The 27378-nt window shown below is 38.0% G+C and overlaps 1 protein-coding gene across 1 annotated transcript in view; it reads right to left on the bottom strand.

The window, feature by feature from the left end:
• Window positions 1–27378, bottom strand: part of DCDC2 (doublecortin domain containing 2) — a 64103-nt gene that overhangs the window by 9127 nt on the left and 27598 nt on the right. The window contains 4 exon segments of the mRNA XM_035549610.1: window positions 2022–2122; window positions 22341–22542; window positions 25068–25122; window positions 26271–26417. Coding sequence (XP_035405503.1) covers window positions 2022–2122; window positions 22341–22542; window positions 25068–25122; window positions 26271–26417 — 505 coding nt within the window.

The following is a 27378-nucleotide window of genomic DNA, read 5'->3' as shown; positions in this document are numbered from 1 at the left end:
TATTTGGAAGCTGAAGTCTTGGTACAGAATACAGAACAGAAGGCTATGGTTTGGTTTTAGGCAAAACACTGATTTTTCCTCCTTGATGTTCAATTACAACTGTCAGCTAGTCTGGAATAAAGCAAATCCTGTTCTTTCAATGTGTTCTCAGCTGGCAGACAGCATTTTACAGAACAGGACATAAGGTCTAGCCAGTATTACACTAAGTTTAGTTAATGGCTAATCTGGCATTTGTTCAACCGCGTACTTCAAATGGCAAGACAGAGAAGGTGCATAAAAATAATAATAATAATAAAAAAAAAAACTAAGCTCTATCTTCACCACCTCATTTATGTGGCTGATGGAAAAATGATAGCATATCAGAACTGTCAGCATTTTAGTGAAAGCTGGCATGTAAATATTTATGCATTATGCAAGATAGTCAAGACCTGTCTGCCTGTCCTTTTCCATACCTCTAGCACATAACAGAAAGTGCACTTCAGATAAGAAAAAGATATAAAGCTTTATATCACTGAATTAAAAACAATTTAAAATGTTCATTAAGAATCTGAACATTTAAAATGCTATATGTTTCCAAGAGCTGAGTAACCTCAGTTATCTGGGAATAAAGAGTACTCAGTACTACTCAGAAGAACCTGGCTTCTTGCCAGATTACCTAGGAAACATGCAATTTTAAAATGTGAAATAAACCATGACTTGAGTTCTCAATAAATTTTGGTGCTTTTTTTTGCATTTCTGAAAACATAAAAATCAGATTATTAATAGTGTGCATGCCTATTTTTTTTTTCCCCCTCATACACACACTTGCTTCCAGAGATGACAGTTCCTTGTCCAGGTATCAAAATTAGTTGGTAGCAACTGAAAAATATTTCCATCTGTGGACTACGCATTGGCTTCAGCACATGAGCTTAGAGGCATCAAGCAAGTGCCTAGCATTGCAAGCTTATCAGCACAAGGGATGCTCACTGGCAAAGGTATCAACACCCACAGCTCCCACTGCCAAGTACAGAAAAGGCAGCAGACAGTTAACTGTTCTTCCCTCTCCAGTGACTGTCACTATCCTGTAACTGAGGCAAACTGGCAAGACTGTCAGTAGAGTGGGCAAAGCTCTTGACTACGCTGTAGCATCTCTGTGGAGGAGTACAGCTGTGTTTCCAGAGTCCCTGGATTTCACAAGAATCACATTCAACATAAAAACTAAGACCTGAGGACCCAATTTTTACTATCAAATGCTTTACTCTACCCCAAGGAATTCTGTACACACCTTCAGAGGCCAATAAACAGGCTAATCATTTCTCAATTCAATTATTGTACATTAATCCCAGGGCACAATGTGCTTCATGATGTCACAAGGAACAAAGATTAAGAGGACAGGCAGTATGTTCTTCCCCAGTTTCAGTACTACCAGTACAATCCAACACACCCTAATTATCACAACACCTCATAAGGACAACTGCAATTAACAGGGCTGATGATCCCAATGGTGCTTAGCACACAACTCTCTGAGGCCAGGGCAGGTATTCACTGGGAAAAGACACAGCTGCAGCATTCCTTATATAATATATAATATATATATATAATATATATATATAATATATAATAACTGTGTTATTTCAACAGAAGACAGTGCTGGCAGCTTGAATAAAAATCTGATAAATCCATACGTGTTTTTGGCTCAGGACTGAGGGAATTCTGACCATGATTCTATGCCATAGTCCCTTTATGCTTTTCCACTGGTATAAAGGGTTCATCTATTTGGTAAAAAATCCTGAGGCCCTATAAAGGCTCTCAGATCAGTTTTGAAACAGATGTATAATGAAAAGGTAACTGATGTTTGACATTAACAAAGAAAGTCACATTTGCTAAAGTTCCCATAAGTGAAGCTGTATTGTTGAGCAGTTATAATCACCCCCCCCCCAATGCTGCTGTGCTCCTGAAATAAATTGGGGAAAGAATGAACACATGCAACCTGTGAAACAAACAAACAAACACAAAACATTTATTTAAAGTTTGATCAATACCTGGTCCAGAGGAACTTCTACGTGAGTGTCTTCATCTTCCTGCACTTCAGCTGCCCCCCACATTTCAGACTGCTCTTCTCTAACTTTGTAAATCCTGTCACCTACATTGGGAAAAGATGCAGAGTGGAAGGAAGTGAAGTCCAACTATGACACTGTGTGGCACAACTACTGAACTGCACTCGGTTTTGCTTAGAGCAGGTTTCTGAGCTGACCCACCATTCTCTATATAGTTTTTTTAATGGTTTTAATATCCCATTGCTCTCAAATTGTTTTCCTTTCCTTTTTAATAACAAGTAATTACATGCTACATCATTTGGGGAAGGAAAAGAAAACAGAGAGATTAAGCAAAACCTGGATCTTGAGTTCCTTCAGTTTTAGGAGAGGTTGGGAGTAGAGCTGAACTTAATATGTTACAAAAATAACATATTAGTTCTAGTTCTATAGTCAGTGATAGCACCCTCTTGAAATTAGCATAATAACACACATCTAAAAAAAATCTCAGGCTCTGAATCAACAATGAACACAGTGAACCAGGACAGGAGCAAAAGATAAACAAAGACAGTCGGAATTCATGCTGCCCCCAACCCTTGAGCCTGTACAAGAAGAGTTATAGCTAAAACTCCACATCTGCTTTTAAAAAGCTCATACACCTGGCTAACGAGGTTAATGGTTACAATGATATTCAATTCTGCAAATATTGTGCACCATTTACGGGTGGATTGATTTTTTTGTTGTTTGTTTGTTTTTTCCAAGTGTAAGTAACGAGTAGGGGGTCTAGGAGGTTTCTAACATGGGTCTTTTGGTATCAGCTAACTAGCAAAGTAAGACAAGTACATACAGAAAACAACCAATTTCCAAGTTATGCACATTTCCCTCTTCCCTCCCTCCAAAGCATAAAGAGCATAGAAATGAAAAACACAGGGGTTAGTCTAAATCACCTCCCTCTCTCTCCATCTATCTAATTTGGAGATACTATACCACTGAAAATGGATAACTGCAGGGGAAAGTGCCAACTTATGCCCTATATGTCTGTTGTCAGACCACTGACCAGAGCACCAGAAATGAAAGGTATTGTCACAGTTTGAAATGAAGAGACAAAAATATCCACAATGATATTCCAGACTGGGACTGCTAGATGCAGCTTAGGGGAGAGATTTTGTGATGGACACAGTAGCCCGAGTACCTGGAAGTTAGTCCTGCTGGAATTTCCCACTCGGCCCAAAGATCTATAATACCTGTCCTCTGAAAGTACCAGTGTATAGAATACCACAGGGCATTACAGGCTGAATTCTTATCCTAAGTATCTCACACAACTTGAAAAAGGTCCTTCTTCCTATCTTCACACTTCACATGGAAATAGCCATTTTCTTTTCTTCACTTCATTTTTTTTCCTTTTTTTTTTTTTCCCCTTTTTTGGTGGATTATTAAATATAACTCACCTGTTGTTTTATGTTCCATCAGAGACAACTAAGAGCATACAGTATTTGCTGGCAGTATAGTAAACCTTTGACAATCTACATGTGCATGTCTCATTACAGATCCCCTCTGGGGATTTTCAACAAATTTAGGAGTAAGAACTCGTAGTGGTCAAAAGGAGCAAGAAAACGCACCTGAATGGGTGCTGCTTGTAGTTTCCTAAATAATCCATACATTTCACATTTCTCATTTTTTGTGAGCTAAGGGACTTAAGGCTCTGTTGCTCTTACTTGATATTATGGAGAAGATTATCCTGGGCACCACTGAAAGCCACTTAAAGGATAACACAGTCATCAGACCCAGCCAATATGGATTCATGAAAGAAAAACACTAATTTGATATCCTTTTATGTTAAGATCACCTGCTTAGTGGATGAAGGGAAGGCAGTGGATGTAGCTTTTCTGAATTTTTCAAGGCTTTTGAAACTGTCCTTCACAGTATCCTTCTGGACAAACTATCCAGTTGTGAGATGAACAGGTATACAGTGAAGAACTGGCTGAATGATAGGGCTCAAAGAGTTATAGTGAATGGGACTACATCTGGCTGGCGGTCAATCACTAGTGGAGTTCCACAAGGCTCAAACTTGTGGCCAGTTCTATCAAACTTTTTTTGTCAATGATCTGGATGCAGGAGTGAAATGCATCCTTTGTACATTTACTTATGATATTAAACTGGGAGGTGCTGTTGACTCTCTTGAGGGATGAGAGGCCTTGCAGAGGGCTCTAGATAGATTGGAGCACTGGGCCATCAGCAATGGCATGAAATTTAACAAGAACAAATCATAGCATCATACAGTGTTTTGGATTGGAAGGGACCTTAAAGATCATCTAAGTCCAACACCCCTGCCATGGGCAGGGGCACCTCCCACTAGACCGGATTGCTCAAAGCCCCATCCAACCTCATCTTAAACACTTCCACAACTTCTCTGGGCAACCTGTGCCAGTGCCTCACCACCCTCTGAGTAAAGAATTTCTTCCTTATGGCTAATCTAAATCTACCCTCTTTCAATTTAAAGCCATTACTCCTTATCCTATCACTCCACTCCCTGACAGAGTCCCTCCCAGCTCTCCTGTAGGCCCCCTTTAGGTACTGGAAGGACGCTGTAAGGTCACCCTGGAGCCTTCTCATCTCCAGGCTGAACAACCCCACCTCCCTCAGCCTGTCTTCATAGGAGAGGTGTGTCAGACCTTTGATCATCCTCATGGCCCTTCTCTGGACTTGTTCTAATGGGTCCATTTCCTTCTTGTGCTGGGAGCCCCAAATCTGAACTCAGGACTCTAGATGGGGTCTCATTAAAGCAGAGCAGAGGGGGAGAACCACCTCCCTCAACCTGCTGGCCACACTTCTTTTGATGTAGCCCAGGATATGGTAAGTAAGGCTGGACACAGGTACAGACTGGGTGGAGCAGACTGGGTGCAGCACTGGGGATACCGGTCAACAATAAGCTCAAAATGAGTCAGCAGTGTGCCCTGGCAGCCAAGAGGGCAAACCATATTCTGGGGTACATTGAACCCAACATAACCAGCCAGTCAAAAGGGGTAATTCTCCCACTGTATTTAGTACTGGTGCAGCCTCACCTTGAATATTGTGTGCAGTTGCGGACTCCACAACATAAAAAGGATCTTAAGGTACCTTAAAGGATCCAGAGGATGGCAACAAAGCTGGTAAAAGGTCTGGAAGGCATATCCTATGAGGATACACTGAGGATACTAAGTTTGTTAAGTGTAGACAAAAGGAGGTTGAGGGGTGATCTTATCTGAGGAGGGGAAAAGGAAGGGGAGGTACTCATCTTTTCTCCCTGGTGTCTAGTTAACAGGATGTGTGAGAATGGCTCAAAGTTGCTCCAGGAGAGTTTCAGAGCAGACATGATGAAAAACCTCTTTACTGAGAGAGTAGCCAGACACAGGATTCCTAGAGAGGAGGTTGATGCCCCATGCCTTCCTATCCTTGCTTAAAAGGCATCTGAATAACTCTCTAAATTGTATGTTTGAATTTGGGGTCGGCCCTGAAATAGTCTGACAGTTCGACTCAATGATCTTTGTTGGTCTCTTCCAACTGAAGCCATTCTATTCTATATTGTCATTATTGTCTCTCATCATATATAACAACCATATTCTGAGAGGAAAATGTAACATGTTCCTTAAAAGCCACCATTGATGACCCTTCTAACTCAAGGCCTTCTCTTAAGTATCTTGAAAAAATAACCTCAGTGGCTTGCTCTAGATTCGTTGGCTCACTGAACTATAAGAAGTAAAATCAGCATCTGAGAACTGCATTTAATATCATCATAATCCACTTCACACTCTTTATCTTCAAGTTCCACAGTTATTTTAACCAAAAATGGGGATCTGTCCTCTACAGATAAAAGGACTTTAGTGCTGAGGCTCTTCTCAGGCAGGGCAAGAGAAGAGGTACAAGGGAAATGAACATGTGTTGGCCATGCAGACCAAATCTACAAAGAGTTGAGGGTTTTTAGTTTTAGAGCACCTCTCCTTTGAGAAGCAGAGGAGTCTCAGGGCTATGCTGACTAACCCAGCAACTAATATCCACACAACAGACGAGCTGTAGGAAAGGAGAAGACAATCATTTTCTACCTGAGTCATGCAACTGACTTTCCCGTTCAGACGAGTGTTTCCAAGAAGCTCGTAACAGGGGGATTCAACAAGCAAAAACTGAAAACTTAATGTGATTTCCACCGAGCATTTTCTAACAGGTGTCTGCTCAGAAATCTGGTGATAAATTAGAAGACATTAGTTGAAAAGAGCCCTGCACAATCTTCTAGCAGCTCTCAAGGACACCACTATTAGTGTCTTGTGTAGAAAGCACGCTAAAGTGAAACACCATTCCCGCTCTTCCATAGAACGGCTTGTGGTAGATGCTAACAGATGAGAAAGTGTCACAAAAATCACTGAAAAAGTTCAAGAACGGTGTTTTCAGGCAAAATGGGAAATCATACTATTTTCAGAACAGCTGTGTTCTCTAAAGAAAACAAGTAGTTAAAACGATAGCGTATTTCAAATGCATACAACAGAAGATATCATTAGTTGGTTTCAGAAAAGACAAAAATATATAAGGAAGTTTGAAAATCAGCAGCCAAAGAGAAATGAATTATTTATCTCTGTGCAAACATTAACAGTATGGAAGACAAATGTCCAAAACACATGTAGCATTAATAGTCAGGGAAGGAAAAAAAACATTTAGGTCTGAAATGTACCAAAATGCGTGAACTAAAAAATGACATTAATTGAAAAATGGGAAAGTTGTAACAGTGGAACAAATCCAAAATTCTAAAGAAAATGGCAAGGAATGAGATTAGGCTTACATCGGGACACATACCTTTCTTTTCAGAAGTGAAAAGAAATACAAAAACTGTAAAATAATGTAAAAATATTTAGCTTGATTAAAGGGAACATAAAGGAAATAGCTCAAAGAAGTAAACATTAGTAATGTTGCTAGTCTGTTTCAGACAGAAGTATTTACACTTTTTGCATGTGAATCTAAAAATATCTGGAGGAGGGCAGTTGAAAGGCCAATGCATTCCTTGTTTATGGGTTTCTGTGTCAAGATCTTGTCTGCAGGTGTTTGCAGATCATATTAATCGCTATTACCAGTTCCGTGAGTTACTCAGCTCCTCAAAAGCAATTATGTTATGTATACATGTTGGATATTTTTGCATCTTATTTTATACGCAATATTTCAGAAATGCTTTTTGGTTAAAAAAAATTCTTATCGATGCAATATTTCACATCTCTGTCTCCAAATCATTAGTCAGTTTCTACACACTTCTCTAAGGGAGGAAAAAAACAAGGCATTTTAGAAACCACTATAAATCACATGAAATAACATTTTTGTAGATCATCATTCTGTTCTGTTCTAAGCTTATAATTACATCCTCTGCTAACATTAGAAATAAGTAGTGTATCTCACTGAAAAGAGAATTCCCAGCACTTCCATTAGACAGAACAGTTACGTCTACCCCAAATGGTTAATAAAATCTAGTAGGTTAAACATGCTCCTCATGCAAGAGCTAGTTCCGACTTCCTGTGCCTCAAACTAATTGGAAATTTCACAGATGGAGGTGGCAAAAGTCAGGGTCCTGGCAACACTGCTCTAAAAGGGGGTAAGAAAAGAAGATAGGTCCAAGCCATAGAGTCAAGCGGTGGCATACTCTACCAATTTGCTCCAAGTTGAGTAGAAGATGATAGCAGCAAGGAATTAAAGGTCACTTTAAGACTCAAATGTCTCCCTACTACTTTGCCTGCTGCCAAGTATAAATTAGAGGATTTATTTCCATTTAGGGTCTCAGTTCTCCCTATGCCAAACTAAGTGCTGCTTCAGACAATAGGCCAAGCAAAACATTACTGAGAGGCTCCTGATTTTTCTATGAGGATATTTCTTCTGTGGTGCTTTCCATGGCAATAAAACAGGCTGCTCAGAGAAGCTGTGGAGTCTCTCTCCTTGGAGACCTTCAAACACTGTCTGGACATGGTCCTGGGCAACCTGCTCTAGGTGTCCCTGCTTGAGCAGAGGAGTTGGACCAGACAACCTTCAGATGGCTTCCAACCTCAACCATTCTGTGATTCTGTGTCCAGACAATGAGAAGATACTGGAATTTTAAAGATTTTGCCAGTCACTATCTGAAAACAGACTGCCTTAATTTAGAAACCACCATTTCCCATATCTCTGTATCCTATACAGAGAAAAGTGACAAACACCAATGTCATCTCCCATTATATCTGATTATTTTAAGGCATGGTCATGTTCAGTAATTCAGGAAAGATGGAGAAAGAAGAATCCACAGAAGGGCACAGAGTGGATCATAAGAGGAAAAAGGAATTCACGAAGAGCAGTCAACTTGATAGAGAGGATATACAGAGGCTAGAGGTTATGAACCCTGAGAGAGAAGATGAATGCAGAGTAACCTGAGAAGGAACATGCGGAATGAGGAACTATCCAAGAGCAAACAGGAAGATGAGGAAGCACTGGTGGAAGTTAAGGGAAGAAATGGGATGCAACACACTGTCAGGAGTGAAAAAAAAAAAAAAAAAAAGTTATGTGCAGTGGAAGAGCAGAAGCTTGAAAGAATTAGAGGAGAGGAAAGAACAAAGCAGCACGTACCCATGCCAATTTAAACATCTTAAAGGAATCTTCCTTCAGGAAATCCTAAGAAGAGGAATGACATTTTCCTAGTACCTATCTGCAATTGAATTTGTATGTTCAGATGCTCCCATACATACCTGTTTGTGACAGAGGTGCTGCAAATAGCAACAATAAAAAAAAATGCTCACTTTTCTCAGGCAAGTATTTTTCTTGACTTCTTCTCATTATTATTGTTTATTCCTACAACAAACACTTAGTAAAACTCTGGGAAAAGAATTCTTAGAACATTTTTTTTTATTCAAGCTGAAGGAGTAAATGAAAACTTTAACTGTGAGTGCGTTCCTATGGAGCTTCTTCAAGAGTTGTACTCTGCCTTACCTCTTCTCCAGCTTCATAACTGCACAGAGAGAAAGACCTATGAAATCTCAAGAGAATCCAGACTGCTTTAAGCTCTGAATTCCCCAAAGCCTTGTGAGGGTTAATGGGAAAGGGAACACCTGGAGCCTGATAACAGCTCTACTGAAGAAAGGTGGCAAGTGTTTCAAAATAGTGGTGAGCCAACTCAAGCTGCCTTAAGCAAAGTCAGTTGATATGGCTGTTGAAACACTGGCACCTACTGTATCGCTAACATCATACAGTTAGTGCCTTGGTCCTCTGTTGATTTCAGCAAAGTTAGGAACAGGTGGCACTGTATTACTGACATTACTTTTCTACCTCCATTACTTAGTTGTAAACAAGAAAATAAAACCAATACAATATAAGATCTTCATATTCAGTTTCCCACTCTGTCCTGTTGCCTGACCCATGCCAGCTATACTGACTTTGTAGCACCTGAGAATTCAACTGTGTGAAAAGGCAGTCCGCCACTGGCTGATCAGGGACGTTTTCTAGATATTTTATATTTCTGGCTAATCCCCCAGTAAGTACAGAGCACATTAATCAGCAATGGTAAAACTAAAATGCCCAAAACATTTTGACTAACGACATTTTACATGATACATGTTGTCAGCTGACTACATAAACAAATGTTCACTGTATCATGCAGTCGTTCAGCGTAATATGTACAGAAAGAAGCAATGAATTGGTGCAAATATAACTTGAGCAAAACTTGGCTACAACACAAACATCTTGTGTCTGATGCCATTCAGTATTTCAGCTGGAATCCTGTTGTATTCTTTGATAAACAAGAAAGTAATATGACTTTATTAAATAGTAATTGAGTTATACATTGAGCTAACTCATAAGAAATCTATATATTTTAAATAATTAAACATAGCAATTAATGGCTCTTGTATAAGCTCCTTTCCTAACCAGCATTAACTATAAAAGATTTATTGCAGCACAAATTACAACATTATACAGTCATTAATGCATTTCAAATTTGAAACCGATTGAAGTTTAGCAGTAAGGATAAGAAATCATCATAATAATAGCGTGCCCTGAATATTTTATGGAAATCAGAGGCATTTACTAACTGCAAGCTCCATATGTAAGCAAGAAAGTTAATGTGACTATAAAAAAAAATTAATGTGACTTACCACAGAGGCTGTCTCATAAAAATGTTAAGTCAAATTAAAAACAAAATATAAAAAATCTGTGGCTCATTAAATTGAATAGATTGCTATGAGGAATAGGGAGGATGTGCATTTATGCTTGTCTACAACATAATTTTCTGTTATTTATTTATTTATTTTTTCGAAGTATCAAGGCCCATTTCCAACAAAAAGCCACCACCCTGGTGACAGGATGTGTATGTGTGCCTGTGAATTCTGTCATCAAAAAATATCAGAATTAAAAAGAAACCGGTAGGAAAATACATATGAAACTGGTGGGAATATTAAAAAATATGTATTTTTCTTCACCTGATACTATTGCAAACTCAAGCTGCTAAGCAGCTATTTTCTCTGTGCAGAAAATATTCAAATTCTAATAATATTTCATACTACTATAGATTGCTGACTTCTCAATATCACAACAGAAACTACCAAAGGTGCTTCTAGAGTTTGACCTTGTACAAAGCAGTTCCCTTTACTGATAAGAAATGTGGTAGTGTTAGTGCAAAGGAAAAGCTGCCTTCGTCAGCTGCAACAGCTCATTCGTCTTTATGCATAAACAGCTACAAAAATAAAGGACTGCATGTCATAATATGAGTTTTTTTCTTCCTTCCCCCTACTTTGATTGTTCATCTCATTTATTCTCTTTGTTTCTAAGTATCTACTTTATTCATTTTTTTAAAATGACGTATCATTAAGATCATTCACATTTTGCAATTAATAAAGCAAATCCTGTTTAGCATTAGCTTTTTGAATTCCATGTCCATTCCATAAGTCAGTGTTTGCTTGGGTACAGCTTGGTCCTAAGGTCTTAATTGTCACAAAGCAAAGCCCTGAAAAGTCTGTTCTGTTCTAGTCACTCCAAACTGAGTCAGTACACCTACACTCTATCCTGCAGTGAGTTAAGCACCATAGCTTACCTGTTGCCCAGTACTATTTGCTCACTTTTTCAATGTACTCATCTTAGCAAAAGCAAACCTAAAGAAGCGTGACGTACTTGGAGAAGAAGGCCACAAGGGTTACCATCACCTCAGTTCCCCACTGTCATCAGCATATTCTGGCTACTGTGATTCTGTAATAATAATACAAACTAACAGCAGCAAGGGTTCTCACTTCTTATTAGAGACTGCAATTCTATCTTCTATTATGCATGGAATAAACCTCCAGGTCCTGTAAAATCTCTGCAAAAAAAAGAAACAAGATGAACTCCCTTTTTTCAGCATAGTTATTATCTGCACTGACAACAAAGCAACAATGATCTGGTCTATCCATCTCTGTTTCAAGTACAGTTTTTCAGTCGGAAAAGTTGTCAGCAGGACAACATGGACAACAGCAGCTCTAGTTCACAATGCACAGCTGACAATCAGTAGTTCAGAAGTATACTCCTTCACATGTTCACAATTTTATTGAAAGAAATTCAGAGCATGATAGCAGGAGCAGCTGCCATACCTGATGTTCTGTTCAGCTTTCCCTTTAATTAAGGGTTGGCCTCTTTCTTCCCTTTTTTAGCCAACTGTAACATCAAGAGATTGAAATGATTGCTAATTTCTAAGGCCTCATAATACCCAAAACTAGATGTGAAAAACCGTGAAGTGACTTAGCCCATCTCCACTACAATACTCTTCCAAATCATAGCCAGAAGTAAAACTTCACATTCTATTACATCTATAACTTGTTTGGTAGTTTGGATCGGGATTTATTTTGCAAGCAGTGTGATCACAATTAACCTACTGCATTTGAACAGAATAGGCCATAAAATTGAGGGTGCTCCCTTACAAGAATTTTCTGTTATGCTTCTAAATTCACTACTTTCCTGTTCAATTTCTTAAAGCAGTATTTACAGAGTGCTGGAAACCAAAAAAAAATGAGTAGGGTATTGTTGTTGTTGTTGTTTTAATCTTAAATCAAGATAATGATAACTAAATATGTCTTTGGTATCACTTTTATAAGCCTAAATTCTACTGAAACAGCTGCACTAATCAAAGATCTAAACCTCATATTTCCAGTTGCAATTACTGTTGCATATAATATATTCAATACTCTTTAAAGCCTTAAAGTTTACAAAAACTGAAGCACCAGCTTGCAGACTACTGAATTTGTTCTAAGAAGTGGTGTCTTTAAAATTTGCACAAAGAGCTTTCAAAATTGAGTAATTCTTTAATCATCTTGATTTGAGAGGATTATGACATGGATCAGTTGTAATATGAATGGCAGACTGGTGAAATTCTCAATGTATTAAAAAGAAACAACACTCCAAGTGAATACATGACTAGCCCAACTAAACTCTGTTGGAAGATTAGGTTAAGCTTTTAAATACGGTATGAGGATAATTCTTCAGATGTTAAGTCCCAGGAAACAATCACTTTCGAACAGTCTGGCACCCAGAGGAGAGAAGATTCCACGTAACTGCTAAATTGGCAGGGAGAACAGCAAAGAATATGGGACACATCTTCTATTGTGAATATTTTCTTTTTGTCTGTTTCAGTACATTCCGAAATGTACATGTGTAAACTCACTGGAGTTCATTAGTTGCAGATTAAAATTAATCCCACATCAGTGACAGACAAATGCAGCTGAATAAAATGCAAAGAGGCTTTTTCACTGTCCATCAGGGGAAAAAAATATTGTAAACCAGTGGTAAATGCTTCCCCTACTCAGCCCAAAGTCTCTGAATTTGACTGATTTTTTTGGAATAACCCTGCAAAGCAAACTGAGTAACTGCAACAAGCCTTTGGAGTAACGCTATACTGATCAAAACAGTACTTGGGAGCAATCATCATCACTGAAGGCCAGGAGCTGTCTTCTAGGTCTCCATCAAAAATCACCTCCATTTCAGAATAAAATTCCTCTCTCTAAAGTGAAATTGATAATGTCATAATTTAAGGCAGGAATCACATCTAATACTCCAGCACCTAGTGTAAACTAGATTTCAAATTTCTTTGTCAACTGAGAGAGTGGGCATCTCCAGTCACATTTGTCTCTCCTGGATGGCTGAAGCCTAGAATGCAAGCTTGAATTAATCCTCATGACCCTCATACAATGGGAGGTAGGCAAGAAGTGTCTTGCCCTCAACAAGTTTCCAGGAGCAGCTGAGGTCTGAAACTTTACCAAGGTCAAGAAGCCTTTAGGATTTACTGCATCCTTCCTTTCTTGCTGTCACAGGGAAAAAGATAAGACCAAATAGCCTCTTCAAATAAAAAGCTTTTTCAAAACTTCTGTACATGCCTTCTGAATGGACAGCACAAAGGTGAGGCCAAGTATACTACAGCTGGAGTCTTTGCAAATAATCCTATTTTAGTCTTGCTATGTGGAGTTTGAATGCAATTAGCCCAAGTAGCACTTTGGATAATAGCCAGTAATGCGGATGGAAAATGGATGTGCTAAGTCTGGTGTTCTTGTGCTTGCTCTTATTTTTGCTCTTAACCCCATAAGTGCAGTTCTTACAGCTTTGCATCTGTGGGCAAAGGCAAGAAGAGAATGCAAGAGACCCTTGCTCCTTTCCCTCTCAATTTCTGGTCCTCAAACACATGTTTGAAGCAGGCTTCAAAAAGCACTGGGGAACTAGGAGGAAAGCTGCAGTGCTCCTTTCTGCTAACTGAACCTAGTCAAAGTAGTAAAACTATTTGGTTTGGTATGGTTTTCTGCATAAGAGCTGTATCTCAAGCAGTCACCTTCAGGGACAATACAAGGGCCTTAATATCAAAAAAACCATCCCCATTACCATCTTTTAAGGCACTTCATCATCCACTTTGGTCTCACTCATCACACAACAGTTACAGGCGTCCATCACGCTCAGAGGCAAGTTAGCAAAGCAGGACAGAGTGTGGGAAAGATGGTTATTGACAGAGAGACTTTTCAGAGCACTAAAAGCATACAGGTTAGGAGAAGGAGAAGAGCTTGCATTAATACACAGAGAAATAGCCTATATTCTGCTCTTTCACTTTGGGGTGGATGTTAACTCAGGTCTTCAGTAACTGAAGAAGTACTGAAAACAAGTGAAGGAAAACAACAACCTTAGAAACAGGCATGTACCTTCAACCGCCCTCTGGCTCGTATCATGCCGCTTCAGCAGTGTAAGTTCCCTTCACACCCAAGGGGAGTGCAACGGGTCTTCAGCACGCATGCAAATAAAGCACACATGCACAGGTTAAGTACAGATTCAGACACAGCAGCCATGAAAGAAGAGAACACTGCTGCATGTCTGGGTGCCAGTTTAAGTCATGGTTACTCTTTTGTACTCTTTTAATTAACTTCAATGAAGTAGTTAGCTATTTTTTTTTTTAATTTAAAATTAAACAACAGTTCTTCATTTTTTTAACAAAAAGGTTTGCCTGTTGGTTTCCCCCCTGCCCCTTTTAACTGAGTTAAATATTCAGAGGGAGGTGCTCATCTTTTCTCCCTGCTATCTAGTGACAGGATGTGTGAGAATGCCTGCGCCAGGGGAGGTTCAGACTAGACATTAGGAAAAACTTCTTTATGCAGGGGGCAGTCAGACACTGAAACAGGCTTCCTATAAAGGTTATTGATGTCCCATGCCTGCCCGTCCTTGTTTAAGAGGTATTTGAATAATGCTTTTTAATGGTATTGTTTTAACTTTGGGTCAGCCCCGAAGTAGTCTGACAGCTGGTCTCAATGATCTTTGTATGTCCTTCCTGACTATTCTGTTTGATTTTATTCTTGTTCCATAGTTGTAGTGCAGCATTCACATTAACATCTACTAAATACTTAAAATGAAAAACAAAACAAAACAAAAAAAACACCAATATTATTTGTTCTTGCGAGTTCTTGTCACACTTCCATTATTGTAATATAAACTACCTGTACAGAAAATTACTTTTGCTTTAAAAACTCATCATGCATAAATCAACCATGAAAAGTACAGGCAAGAACTTTTTTAAGAGCACTGGGACATACACTTAATGGATATGTTTAAAAGAATAACTTTGTATTAGTCAGAAGAAAGTTATCTTTTACACTCTTGTAATGACTTGGAGCTAAAAACACTCCAAAATTCTGATAAATACTAGTGGACATTGTATGTTTTTCCTCTTTCCATAAAAAAGCAGGATCCTGGCTCTGGACAAATCCAATCCTCTCCATTAAGTCTAACTCAGATCAAGAGTCTTCAAATGTTAGCTAGGAACTACAGAAATGCCAATGTTTTAGAATCATAGAACGGTTTGGGTTGGAAGGGACCTTAAAGATCATGCAGTATCAATCCCCTAGTTGGAACAACTCCCACTAGACCAGGTTGCTCAAAGCCCATCCAACCTGGCCCTGAACACCTCCAGGGATGGGGTATCCACAGCTTCTCTGGATAACCTGTTCCAGTGCCTCACCACCCTCATAGTAAAGAATTTCTTCCTTCTATCTAATCTAAATCTACCCTCTTTCATATTAAAGCTGTTACTCCTTGTCCTATCATTACTTTCATGATAAAGTACCTGTAAGTCCTTTTTAAAATATTTCTGTCAAAAGGAAAAATAAATAAATACAAAAAGCCTAATACTACACAAATAGAACATTCACACCATCCTATTAAAAGGATTTTCACATATTTCCACAGCCATTTCATAAAAATTTAGGTGTACATTTTATATTTTAAATTGTACAGTTTACAATGGACAGAAGCATCCTTAACAACATTGTTACTCACTAAACAAAAAAAGAGAATAAAACACAAAGGTAAAATGGGCATATGTTTACACTGGATCACTGTATAGATAAGAGGGTTTTATAAGGCAGGGCTTATAAAAGATTTTTAAAATAATATATATCAATATCACTGACATTAATAGATTCTTTCAATTAATATTGTGATGCAGATATACTCATATGACCACATATGTGCTGAATAATATGTGTGGCGTGGAATATGTCTCTGTGAAATATATACCAGACACTAGTAATTCATATAGGAATGATATGCTTTCTTGATGTTTTATCATGAGCTTTTAGCTCTGTTCTTGTAACAAAGATTATAAATTGTCATATGAAATATTAACTGTTTTATCCACACTGTTAAATGATGATACAGAGGATAGAATGTGTGTGAAAAACTGACATTAAATAATAAATAATAAGACTAAATGAACTCCTATGTTTTCCAGATCGTGTGTGCATATATATATTAGGCTTAGCACACACATTCTGGAAAACATAGGAGTTAATATAGGAGGATAACATATATATTAGGCTTAGGATAATAGCTTCTTCTTCAAAGAGTAAGTCCTAATCTTCTTAATCCAAATTCCCATGCTTAAATTTAAGCACATGTGCAAGTCTAACAGACACAGTAAGTAAGTATGTGACCAATAGACTGTCTCTTCAAGAACACACTATTTTACTTTTGAACAAGAAAGTGTCAGAGTTTCAGTGACACAAATAGAACTAAAGCTGCGTGCTTAAAAATGGAAGCATGCATATTAGCGCCACATGGCTAAAGAAATAGACACAAACATATTCTGAAAGTGGTTCATCTTGACTTTGTACTCCATGCCATCTCCTGCAGAATCCTACATCTTTTCCTGCAAGAACCAGGGAATCATAGAATGGTTTGGGTTGAAGGGACCTTAAAGATCATACCATAAAGACCATAAAGAGTCGCAAGGGATAAGGACCTAGAGGGAAGACAGGCACAAGAAAGCTACTTAATATTCAAGCTCAAGAGTAATGCATCTGAACAAAAAGGAAGTCAATCAAAAATGTCAGGAGGCCTGAGTGGATGAGTAAGGAGCTGCTGGCCAAACTTAAAACACAGAAAGGAAGCCTGAAGAGGTTGAAAACAAGGACAAGCAATCTGGGAGGAATACAGAAACACTGTCTGAGCATCCAGGGATGGAGTTAGGAAAGCTAAAGCCCATGTAAAATTAGATATGGCCAGGGATGTCAAGGGCAACAAGAAAGGCTTCTACAAGTACATCAATAACAAAAGGAAGTCTTGAGAGAACGTAGGCCCTCTACTGAATGAAACAGGGGGCCTGGTCATAGTGAAGGGGCCAAAGTACTGAATGCCTTCTTTGCCTTAGTTTTAACCAGCAAAACCAGCCTTGTGGAATTCCAGGTCCCACCAACTAGGATGAAAGACTAGTTGAAAGACTAGTGAGGAACAACCCCAGGCACAAGTACATGTTGGGGGTCACCCAGCTGGAAAGCAGATCAGCACAAAAAAATCTAGGAGTCCTGGTGGGAAAGTATAGACATAGTCTACAGACTATGTCTATAAGGTTGGTGCCTGAAGGGAAGGTGCAAAGAGGAAAAAGACAGGCTCTTTTCAGTGGTGCCCAGTGACAGGACAAGAGGAAATGGGCACAAACTGGAGCACAAGAAGTTCCATCTAAACATCAAGAAACACTTCTTTCCTGTGTGGGTGAGTGAGCGCTGGAACAGGTTGTCCAGAGAGGTTGTGGAGTCTCCCTCCTTGGAGATCTTCAGAAGCAGTCTGTACATGGTTCTAGGCAACCTGCTCTAGGTGTCCCTGCCTGAGCAGGTTGGTTGGACCAGATGACTTCCAGAGGTCCCTTCCAACCTCAGCCATTCCCTGATTCTGTGATACCACCAGATGTGCAACCTTGTGAGTGTGGTCCCTCAAATGATGTATAAAAACACGTATTCTGAAGAACACTGCAAATGACAATCCTCACTTTTTTTTTTGTTGCTGTTGTTTTGTTTTGTTTTGTTTTGTTTTCAAGAAGGTGGTAAGTACATTCAGATGTCCCTGTGAACAGTGGATGGTCAGGCAGGTTGAACCCAAGCAGCCTACTGAGCCATGGACAACAGACTGTATGACAGACACATTAGATCATCTGGATATGAAAATATTTTCAATGTCTGCATATTATTGACATCTCTCTGTCCTGTTTCACTGGTATGCTAATTTAGTATGTCCAAAGAAGCAGGCAGAGAAGCCAGCCATGGCCTGCTTAAAGGAGGCAAGCTGGTTTGTTTCCTTGGGTAGCAAGAAACCATGTAGTAAGAATTCATCACTGGGAGCTTCTTTTTGGTAAGAAGAAAGGATTGCACAGGTCGAAATGGAGCCAGGTGACTCTCATATGATGCGCTATATAAAGCAATGCCAATGCTGATGAGGACGGAATGTTTCAGATTTTGCTTACTTTGATACATCTACTCATTTCTTAGATCCACAACTGCCTGAGTTCAGTCAGTAGGCTCACAATGATCATTTGGCTGAAGAGTCTCTCTAGGGAAAGCTTTTGAAGGGGACTATTTCACTGCTTATCTCTGATCCAAAATGTATGTTAAATCAACAAACTAAGAACTTCCACATCCCATTTATAGACAGATGATTTGGTGGAAATAGTTAATCAAGCTTCTGTACTATATTTAACTCAACAGATAGTGCCATGGGTGCAAAATATTCAGCTAGTGAGAAATAAAGAAGCAAGCTTGATATAAACCAGGGCATGAGGTCACAAAATACTATGCCTTTGGCAGTAAGTTTAACATCATCACAAATCACACAGCAGTTCAGTCACTCCAGATAATAAAGGACAGAAATATGCTGTAATGCTGACCTCTGCAATCTTATATTTTCATGGTCCAACATTAAGCTGAGAGAATGCCAGGACACTGACGCAAGGGAAATCTTTGACACAGAGGGTTTGTCTGGGACAGAGGATACTGAAGTTGTAGCACTCTACACTAACAGCTCTCAGCTCCCACAGCCTTGCTGGGCCTTCAGGTCACTCCATCTTAAGGTGTGACTAGAAAAAACAATCAGGACGCAATACCTGCATAGATGATGACTCTTTGGGGCCATGTATAGTACACGTTCTTTAAACTGTCATTACAAGCTACCTATGTTCTAAAAGCAGTGGAGCTCTTGCACAGGGTCAGACTTAAGTGAAAAGACCCTTGCTCTGTTTTTTCAGGGGTTGTGCTCCTTCCTCATATTTTGTCTGCAAATGCTGGAGTCTCTCACAAGCAGACAAATATGGGCAAAAACGTTCAAAAGCAGTTTAAGAATCCTTTGTATCACACATGGAGATGTTTATTTCCTAGTATTTTTGACCATACAGAGAAACGCCTGTCATTCATTTTCATAGGAAAGAACAGTGAAAAGCAAAACAAAGTGATAAATATTGGTTACCAAGCAGGGCATAGTGTGTTAACTCCTCTTACATTCCTAGGTTTCAACAGAGAAAAAAAAAAATCGTTCTGCATGCATAAAGAGTAGAAAAGTTATTATCTGAGTAACATAAAACCTACCATTAGTAGGTTGCTCAAGAATAAATATGCTCAAGAATAAATCCAGTTGTAAAACTCCTATCACACTAATAATTTACAATTATAGTTATTATTATTGTTATTGTTAATAATATTATTAATAAAAAGCAAGTCCAACTTACTCCAGAGTACCAGAAAAAAAAATGGAGCCAGAAAGGGAGGGGTAAAAAAAGTAACACATCATGAAATTTAGTTTGAATCATTTGGCAAAGAAATACATTTAAGCTGAACTAGAGGAATTAAATAATGAGGATGCACTTCTTATTAAAATACAAGCAGGGCTTAAAATCATTTTGAACTAGTGGCCTTATAATAAGAATATTAAGGCAACTGCTTCCTGGGATGTTTTCCACTTGATCCAAGTGAACAAATACTGGGGAACTGAATTAGGGAAAGATAAAATCTGTAAATGTTCATAAGCCTGCAATCCTCGTGGTGGCTGGCCTAAAGAATTACAGGAGCATGAAATGGTTTGGGTTTTGTGCTTGTAAAAGAAAGCCATTCTCATCAACAATACACCTTCTCATCAACTGAGACCAGGGATTGCACACCATCAGAAACTCATTACACAGCTCTCGATTTCTCATCCCATACTGTTGTTTGAATTCAGCCCAGAGACATTATCTCCTTCAGCAGCTGCCTGCATTACCAGCTAGGTCTAGATATGCAGAACAGCACAGACATCAAACTGCCCATTCCCACATCAACCAGTGGGTCTTCATACATGGAGGATAAATAAAGGTGCACAGAGATAACTGAGAGCTTCTCCCAACATATAGTTTAGCTCAAACCAGAGTATTGGCCTCCTAGATACACAAGACTCATAAAACATGGAAAAGGTAAAGTGGGAATAGCAAGCAATCACTTCTTCAATAAACTCAGTGGATTTCCAAACGTGTCTGTCAGCAGGTGGAGAAGCAATAATGCGAAATATGGAGAGAGGAAGGTCTCACTATATTTCCAAAGTAAGATTCGACTCTAAGTCACTGCCTGCTGAAAGGACAGGAAAACCTATTACTGCTTCTAGTAATCTTTTCACCATTGGGAATAGAAAGGAAGCAATCAGAAACCTGTTAAACTAATGCAAGGTCCACAAGGCATAGAGCACATCTTTCTTGCCTTGGCAAGAGTGGTCTGCTTGCTTCTAGAAGACATCTGCAGAAATTTTACCTACAAAATGTGCAGGCCAGAAAAAAAAAAAATATATATATATGTATATAGGAAATCAATATAATGTCACTATACCTATCAGGAAAAGTTATCTGCTTTGGCTGTTCTTAGTCAGAGATCTGACTGAGATCTACCTAATTACAGCCTAGATGGCTTTGCCGCTTGGACACAGTCCTGGACATTTTGCTCTAGTGTCCCTGGTTGAGCAGGGGGCTTTAACCAGATGACCTCCAGAGGTCTCTTCCAGCCTTAACCATGCTGTGATTCTGTGGTAAGTCTCTACTAAGAGCAGTTCAGTACTCTGAAGAGGATGCTAGACCACAATATATGGATTTTGAGCTCTGTGTAAAGAATTCTGTACCATTATTTCTCAACATTGGTCAATGCATCAATTTTTTAAAAAATTGAAAACTTATCAATGACTTGAGGTATCCCGAGTAGATAACCATTAAATATAAAAGCTTTTCACTGAGCTTTTAAAACAGGTAAGCCAAACATGCAAGTTCCTCTCTGAGAGGTTAGCTCTGCTACTTGCTCTCTTAAATGTTTTTAGCATGCACCACTAAATCCATAAAAAGTAGGGACACACTATGATAATTTCAAGCAAAAGGAACTATTCAGTCATTTCCTGAGTTATAAGGGATGAACATTTCCAGTCACTTTCATTTTAATATAATTACCATTCTTCAGCAAGAAAAAAAAATCGTAAATTTACAACTCATGATTCTAGACCAATGCAGATGAACAGAACTGTGTTGTTGGATGATGTATACTGAAGTTTTAAACCATGATTAACTATTGTGCACTTAATTATGAACACAAACAGCAGTACGAAGTGGTGTCAAATGCTATGAAAATTATAATTTATTTCTACTGACAGATATTAATTGGCCTTTATTAATTACTTTTGAAACTCTTATCAATGAGGAAAAATAGCCATTCCAGTATGTCAGCAGTATCTGTAGTGAGGGGACAGTCTTCTAGCCATTAAATAAAAAAAACACAGGTGATGGTGGTAAGTATAAAGCACAAGACAAGAAAAACAGTTTATGAAAGAGGATGTTGATGACTACATTTCACAGAATCCTAGAATGTTTTGGGTTGGAAAGGACATTAAAGATCATCCAGGTCCAACCCCCTGCTATGGGCAGAGACACTTCTCACCAGACCAGGTTGCCCAAAGCCCCATCCAACCTGGTCTTGAACACTTCCACGGAGGGGGGCATCCACAACTTCTCTGGGCAACCTGTTCCAGTGCCTCACCACCCTCCGAGTAAAGAATTTCTTCCTTATAGCTAATCTAAATCTACCCTCTTTTAGTTTAAAGCCATTATTCCTTGTCTTCTCACTACACTCCCTGACAGAGTCCCTCCCTGGTCTTTTTGTTATACAGAACCAGAGTGCTAACCAGGGAGCCTCACAGAAAGTGAAGTGTCCTTTGAGCAGGCCAGCTCTTTGTCTTCGCTGTTTTTTTTCAGTGCAGAACAGTGAAAGAAAGTGGTCAAAACATATTTTCTATTATGCTTATATCAAAAGAATAAAGATAGGGCCATATTAGTTTATTTCACTTGCAAGATATACTAAATATTGTACACAGCCTCCTGTTGAATTGTAACATCTTGCATAGGTACATTTCCTAAGCAAAAAGAACTTCTGTAAATTAAATCACCCAGAGTAAGCTGACAATTCAAGAACTATACTAACAGTGTGTCTCACTGGTTTAACAGAAGATAAAAAGCCACTATGCTATGATTAAACTTATCTTGGTACTGACCATTATCTTGAAGGACTCCTGTGGAGGCTGCTACTCTTATTGTTTGTTTTACTTTTGTAGACTTGTTAGAAAAGTGTCCTCTAGACACAGAATCCTCTGGATTATGGCATTTCTTGTCCTTCCCTTTTGGAGGCTGAGGTGAGCAATTGTTCTCTCCAGGATCACTGGATCCAACGGTAGATTTAGACTGCCGATCATTTCCCTGAAAAAAAAGTGTTCATAATTATCACTGATGAATTTAATTAAGTTCATTTTAAAATTTTAACTTTATTCCAACTTTTTAACATCTGTGGGTTGGTATCAGGTGTTACAGAATCATATTAATTTAAAATCAGTACAATTAAAGGATATCTAAAGCGATCTGAAAAACCATAACTGTCTTATCGACTTGCTATATGATCTGACTGATTAAATGCTCCTCAACAATTCTCAGAAGAAAACAACACATTTATTAAAAGGAAATATTGTTTCATCTGACGAAAGAAATGGCTAGGCAAATCTATACATGCATACACATAATATACAGCTATATCTCATCTATGCATATGTGTAGAAAGTCACTAGATACAGCATATATAACTTGTGAATAATTCATTGCCTGTGTAAATGAAACAAGGGTATTAATCTGCTAAGTGTCAAAAACAGCTGGAAGAGGACGACAGTCTTTGTGTGGCAGGATCATGCTTAGAAATGGGTCTGTCAGCATGTCACCTCTGAATTACCTCCAAGGAAATCAGCCCGTTCCTCTGCTTGTTCTGTTGTGTACCTAGAAACAGGAACAGAAACCTGGTCCTGATTTTCTTCAGCTTTGATGTATGTATGATCCTGAGTTTATCAATAATTCCAGTAGCTAGGGATTTTATCAATTTATAATTTTTCCTGAGTCTAAATCTGTTCACAAGAAATATAAAAAACTTAATTGTACATAGTAGCCCTATAGGGTGCTGTTTATATCATACTAGGCTGGGTTAAGAGTTTACCAACTGAAAACCCTCATTGTTGCCTCTCATTAGCGGCTGTCAGCCTCCTAATTCTGCCAGTCAAATGGCATGTGTAGTTTCTTACTAATCCAGTTCAGTCAAAATGTTCAATATAACAACAAAACACTAGAGCAGAGGACAGAAAATCTTATCAGCATCTGGAACCATTCACCTTATCACAGGCTTAACTAAATCATGGAAGACAAGTATACTGTGCTTTATTGTTTTGCTTAGTGTAGCTGCATGAACAGTTTATGCCACTTTAGAAACTGCACACCAGAAAAGCCTTTCATTGTGCAAGGGTCATGGACAATTCTTTTCGCCTCACTGCTGAAGTTAAAAGGCAGTGTCCATATAAAATGAAAACTGTTCAGAAAAATAAGTCCTGTATAAAGTCCTGCATCTCTTAAAAAAACTTGCATGCATGATTCTTTTTTAATGTGTTTCTTCTAATTTACATATAATCAGTAGAAATCAGTTCTGTTTGAAATATTTTACTTAAGTACCACGTAGGTTTTACTATCTAATCAAAGATTTATCTACCAGTACTACTGAATCTACCATTTACCCTGTTGATATAAAGAAAAATCAGGTCACAGCACTATTTCAGCCTTTTGTAATTCAACCTGTTACTCCCAAGAAATAGTAGTAAAAAAATGTAGAAACCAAACAGAAGTAAATAATTTAATGATCTATACCAGTTCAGCCTAAGTATTGCATTAGATATTTAAGAGCAGTATGACATATTCCTGCCTCCTTAAGTTTTGAAACTTGTTATCAGTGTGTCAAATATTCAAGAGCTGGTCTTTTGTTACAATCCCTATGGAATATAACTGATTATAAAATAATTTTCCGTGTATGTCATTAAGTACTAAAAGAAGGAGCTAAAATACTTAACAATGAGTTATTTTTAAGAATGTTAGAATTGTGAAACTCACATTTTAAAATGACACTATATTCTTTATTGAGATTTTATCTTCTGCATTTCAGCAAAATGGAACAGAGACTTGTATACTTTATTTTGTTTAGTGGCTCTAGGGTGGGTGGGGATTTTTTTGGTTTGTTAATAGTGGTTGGATATGACCAACTGCCATAATAAAAATGTCAGACTGCGAGTCTGACGCTGTGCTGTCTTGTACTGGTACAGTAAACTGCACTTATATGTAACTGGTGCAAGCAGACACTTCTATTCCGATCTGGCACTTCCTGAAGTCTACAGTGGACTCATTTTGTACACATATAAGTAGCTATACAGGACACAAAACAGTGGATACTCAAACTCTGTATAGTAATGGCTAGCTAGGGACAAAACACTGATCAGCCAGGAAACAGTTTTAAGGACTTAATAAGAATCAGCATACAGAAACATCATTTTCTGCAATAAGTTTTGTAAAAGGTCCTGTGTTTTTCCTTTTGGTGTATAATTTGAAAAAAGAAAAAATGAACCAATACATGAATATAGTAGAAAAGGATTTTAGGAAAGACCTCAAAGCAACAGTTGATCTTTGCTATGGAAGGTTTTATAAAAAATAAGACAGACATTATTGCAATAATATTTTCTTAGATTTCTTTTGTCTAACTGACGCTGCAAATAGCTACAGATACATCAAGCATTAATAAGCATTACACCAGGTGGCTGGGGACTTTTTCCCTTCATATTTAATTAAAACCCAAAGGACAAGGACTTTCCATCTGCTGGAATTAAGCAAAATTAGAAAAAAACTTTATTATGGCATTTGATACTTACACTGCCTTTAGATTTTCGAGATCCCACAATTGGAGGTAGTACAGATGCTTTGGAACTGTAGAAATAAGTCATATCTTAGAATTCTGTACACTGCCACTGTCATAAACAACATCCTTCTATAACCTAGAAAGATAACACCAAGCCAGCTATGCCAACAGAGTTGTTTTATCCATTGCACAGCTTTGCTAAGAATCAGTAAATTCTGTTCACTAGACTACATTTAAATGCATAATCATGAACTTATTCAAACAAATGCATTACATTTCTCCACAATGCACAATTTATGTACTGAAAATCCACACAGCAGTATTCAGCAAATTACTGTGTAAAATACTTAAAACTAATCCCATGAAAAGTTCCAGCAATTTCAATAAAATTCTGTTTATATCAGTTGATCAACACATCTTAAGCAACACTTCCCACTGTCTTTAAATTCATTTGTTCTAAATGTTGTTTCCCAAAATACTTTGCTAGTCGTATTGTCTATAGTTGCTTGCTAAGATAAATAAATAAATTAATTAATAAATAAATTAATTAATTGCACCCCAGTTTATGTGCAGATTGTTGCATAAATCCCCTAAATCATGGCAATCTGCGTGACAAATTTCCATTTATTTCTTTCCATTTATTTCATTGAAATGTCTCCTTATTTAGCTTTATATTTTCCAAAGATACTAAAAGCCCATGTTTTTCCTTACAGAGACCCTGTTTAGGGCTCCATTGTGCAATAATGCTGTCTAATAAAAAAAAGACCCAAACCTAAAGCATTCTTGAAGGAGTACATATTCCTTAAAATGTAACCAAACAAAAGTAGATTTCAATAGGTGTAGTTACACATAATCTCATTCAGCTCATAATTCATAATCTCATTTGTGTTCCAGGGAAAAAAAAAAAAAAAAAAAGATTAAGCCAAGACAAAACAAAAATTTCTTTTACTGGCAAGAATTTTATGATACATGATCAATGGCATGTTTACGAGGTGAAATAATCCTTTGAATTTATATTTTCTCTTTTATTACAGATTTCTATCTCAACTTTCTTAAAAGCACTCAGTAAAAATTTGCATCCATACAAGCCCATCCATCCTTTCCTTACAAACATTTTTGACATTATGATTTTGTACTACAGTGGTAGTACTTTGTAAATATATTGATACATGCATACGCAAGCATAAGAAGCATATCACACACATATGGAACTTACCCCTGTGGCCTTCTTATTGTAGATTTGCTAAACAGCAGATCACCGTATGGCAACTTCTTAAACTTTTCTCTACCCACTGCAACATAAAATTGCCCATTCTCCAAATCTGACCCATCCTGAACAAGTTTTCCATCTAAACTGTAAAGTCTGAAAAATACAGAAAGGTTTAAAATAATAAACCTTATCATTCCATAGTGTTTAGTAAAAGCACTGAAAGCTATGCTGATCTAATCATGTACATTTTCAGATTTGAAACCCAATAAAGTACAGTGGATACAATAAGTTGCAACATAAAAAATGACAAGAAAAGACATAGCAAAATGACCTAAATCACAGTTAAACTAATCACAGTTAAAGCTAATAAAATGTGAAGCACTATGACAGATAAAATACTCTCACCATTTGTACATAAGTATGAAGAATAAATTACTTTGTCTTTAACACCAGATAGATTTTCACCATAATCATTTCTGTTCGCACACTTTACTGAGAAGGAAGAAACATTACGGACTTAGGGGTGAGGGGAGTATGCATGACAACACATTATTTCTAAGCTATCCCAATCACTTCATTGGGATCACTGTCAAATTTGTAATTTTATTTAAGGATGATCAATGCAATAAGGAAAGGAGGAAACATTCTATAATGAATAAACTCTTTCCTATGAAGCACATTCCAAAATTTGACAATATTTAAGTTTAAATTAAAAAGCCAACATTATCACTTTTGCATTAAAATCCTGGGGCCCCCAGCACAAGAAGGATGTGGACCTATTAGATCAAGTCTAGAGGAGGATCACAAGGATAACTAAGGGCTGGAGCACCTCTCCTATGAAGACAGGCCGAGGGACTTGGAGAAGAGAAGCCCAGAGAAGAGAAGGCTCTGGGGAGAACTCATAGCAACCTTCCAATGCCTAAAGGGGGCTACAGGAAAGCTGGAGAGGGACTCTTTGTCAGGGAGGGTAGTGATAGGATAAGGAGTAATTGTTTTAAACTGAAAGAGGGTAGGTTTAGATTACATATAAGGAAGAAATTATTCACTTTGAGGGTGGTGAGGCAATAAAACAATTTGCCCAGAAAAGTTGTGGATGCCCCAGGGTTCAAGTCCA

Source organism: Cygnus atratus, chromosome 2 (genome assembly GCF_013377495.2).
Source record: "Cygnus atratus isolate AKBS03 ecotype Queensland, Australia chromosome 2, CAtr_DNAZoo_HiC_assembly, whole genome shotgun sequence".
NCBI lineage: Eukaryota > Metazoa > Chordata > Aves > Anseriformes > Anatidae > Cygnus > Cygnus atratus.
Note: the sequence above shows the minus strand (reverse complement) of the source record. Positions and strands in the feature narration are given on the sequence as shown.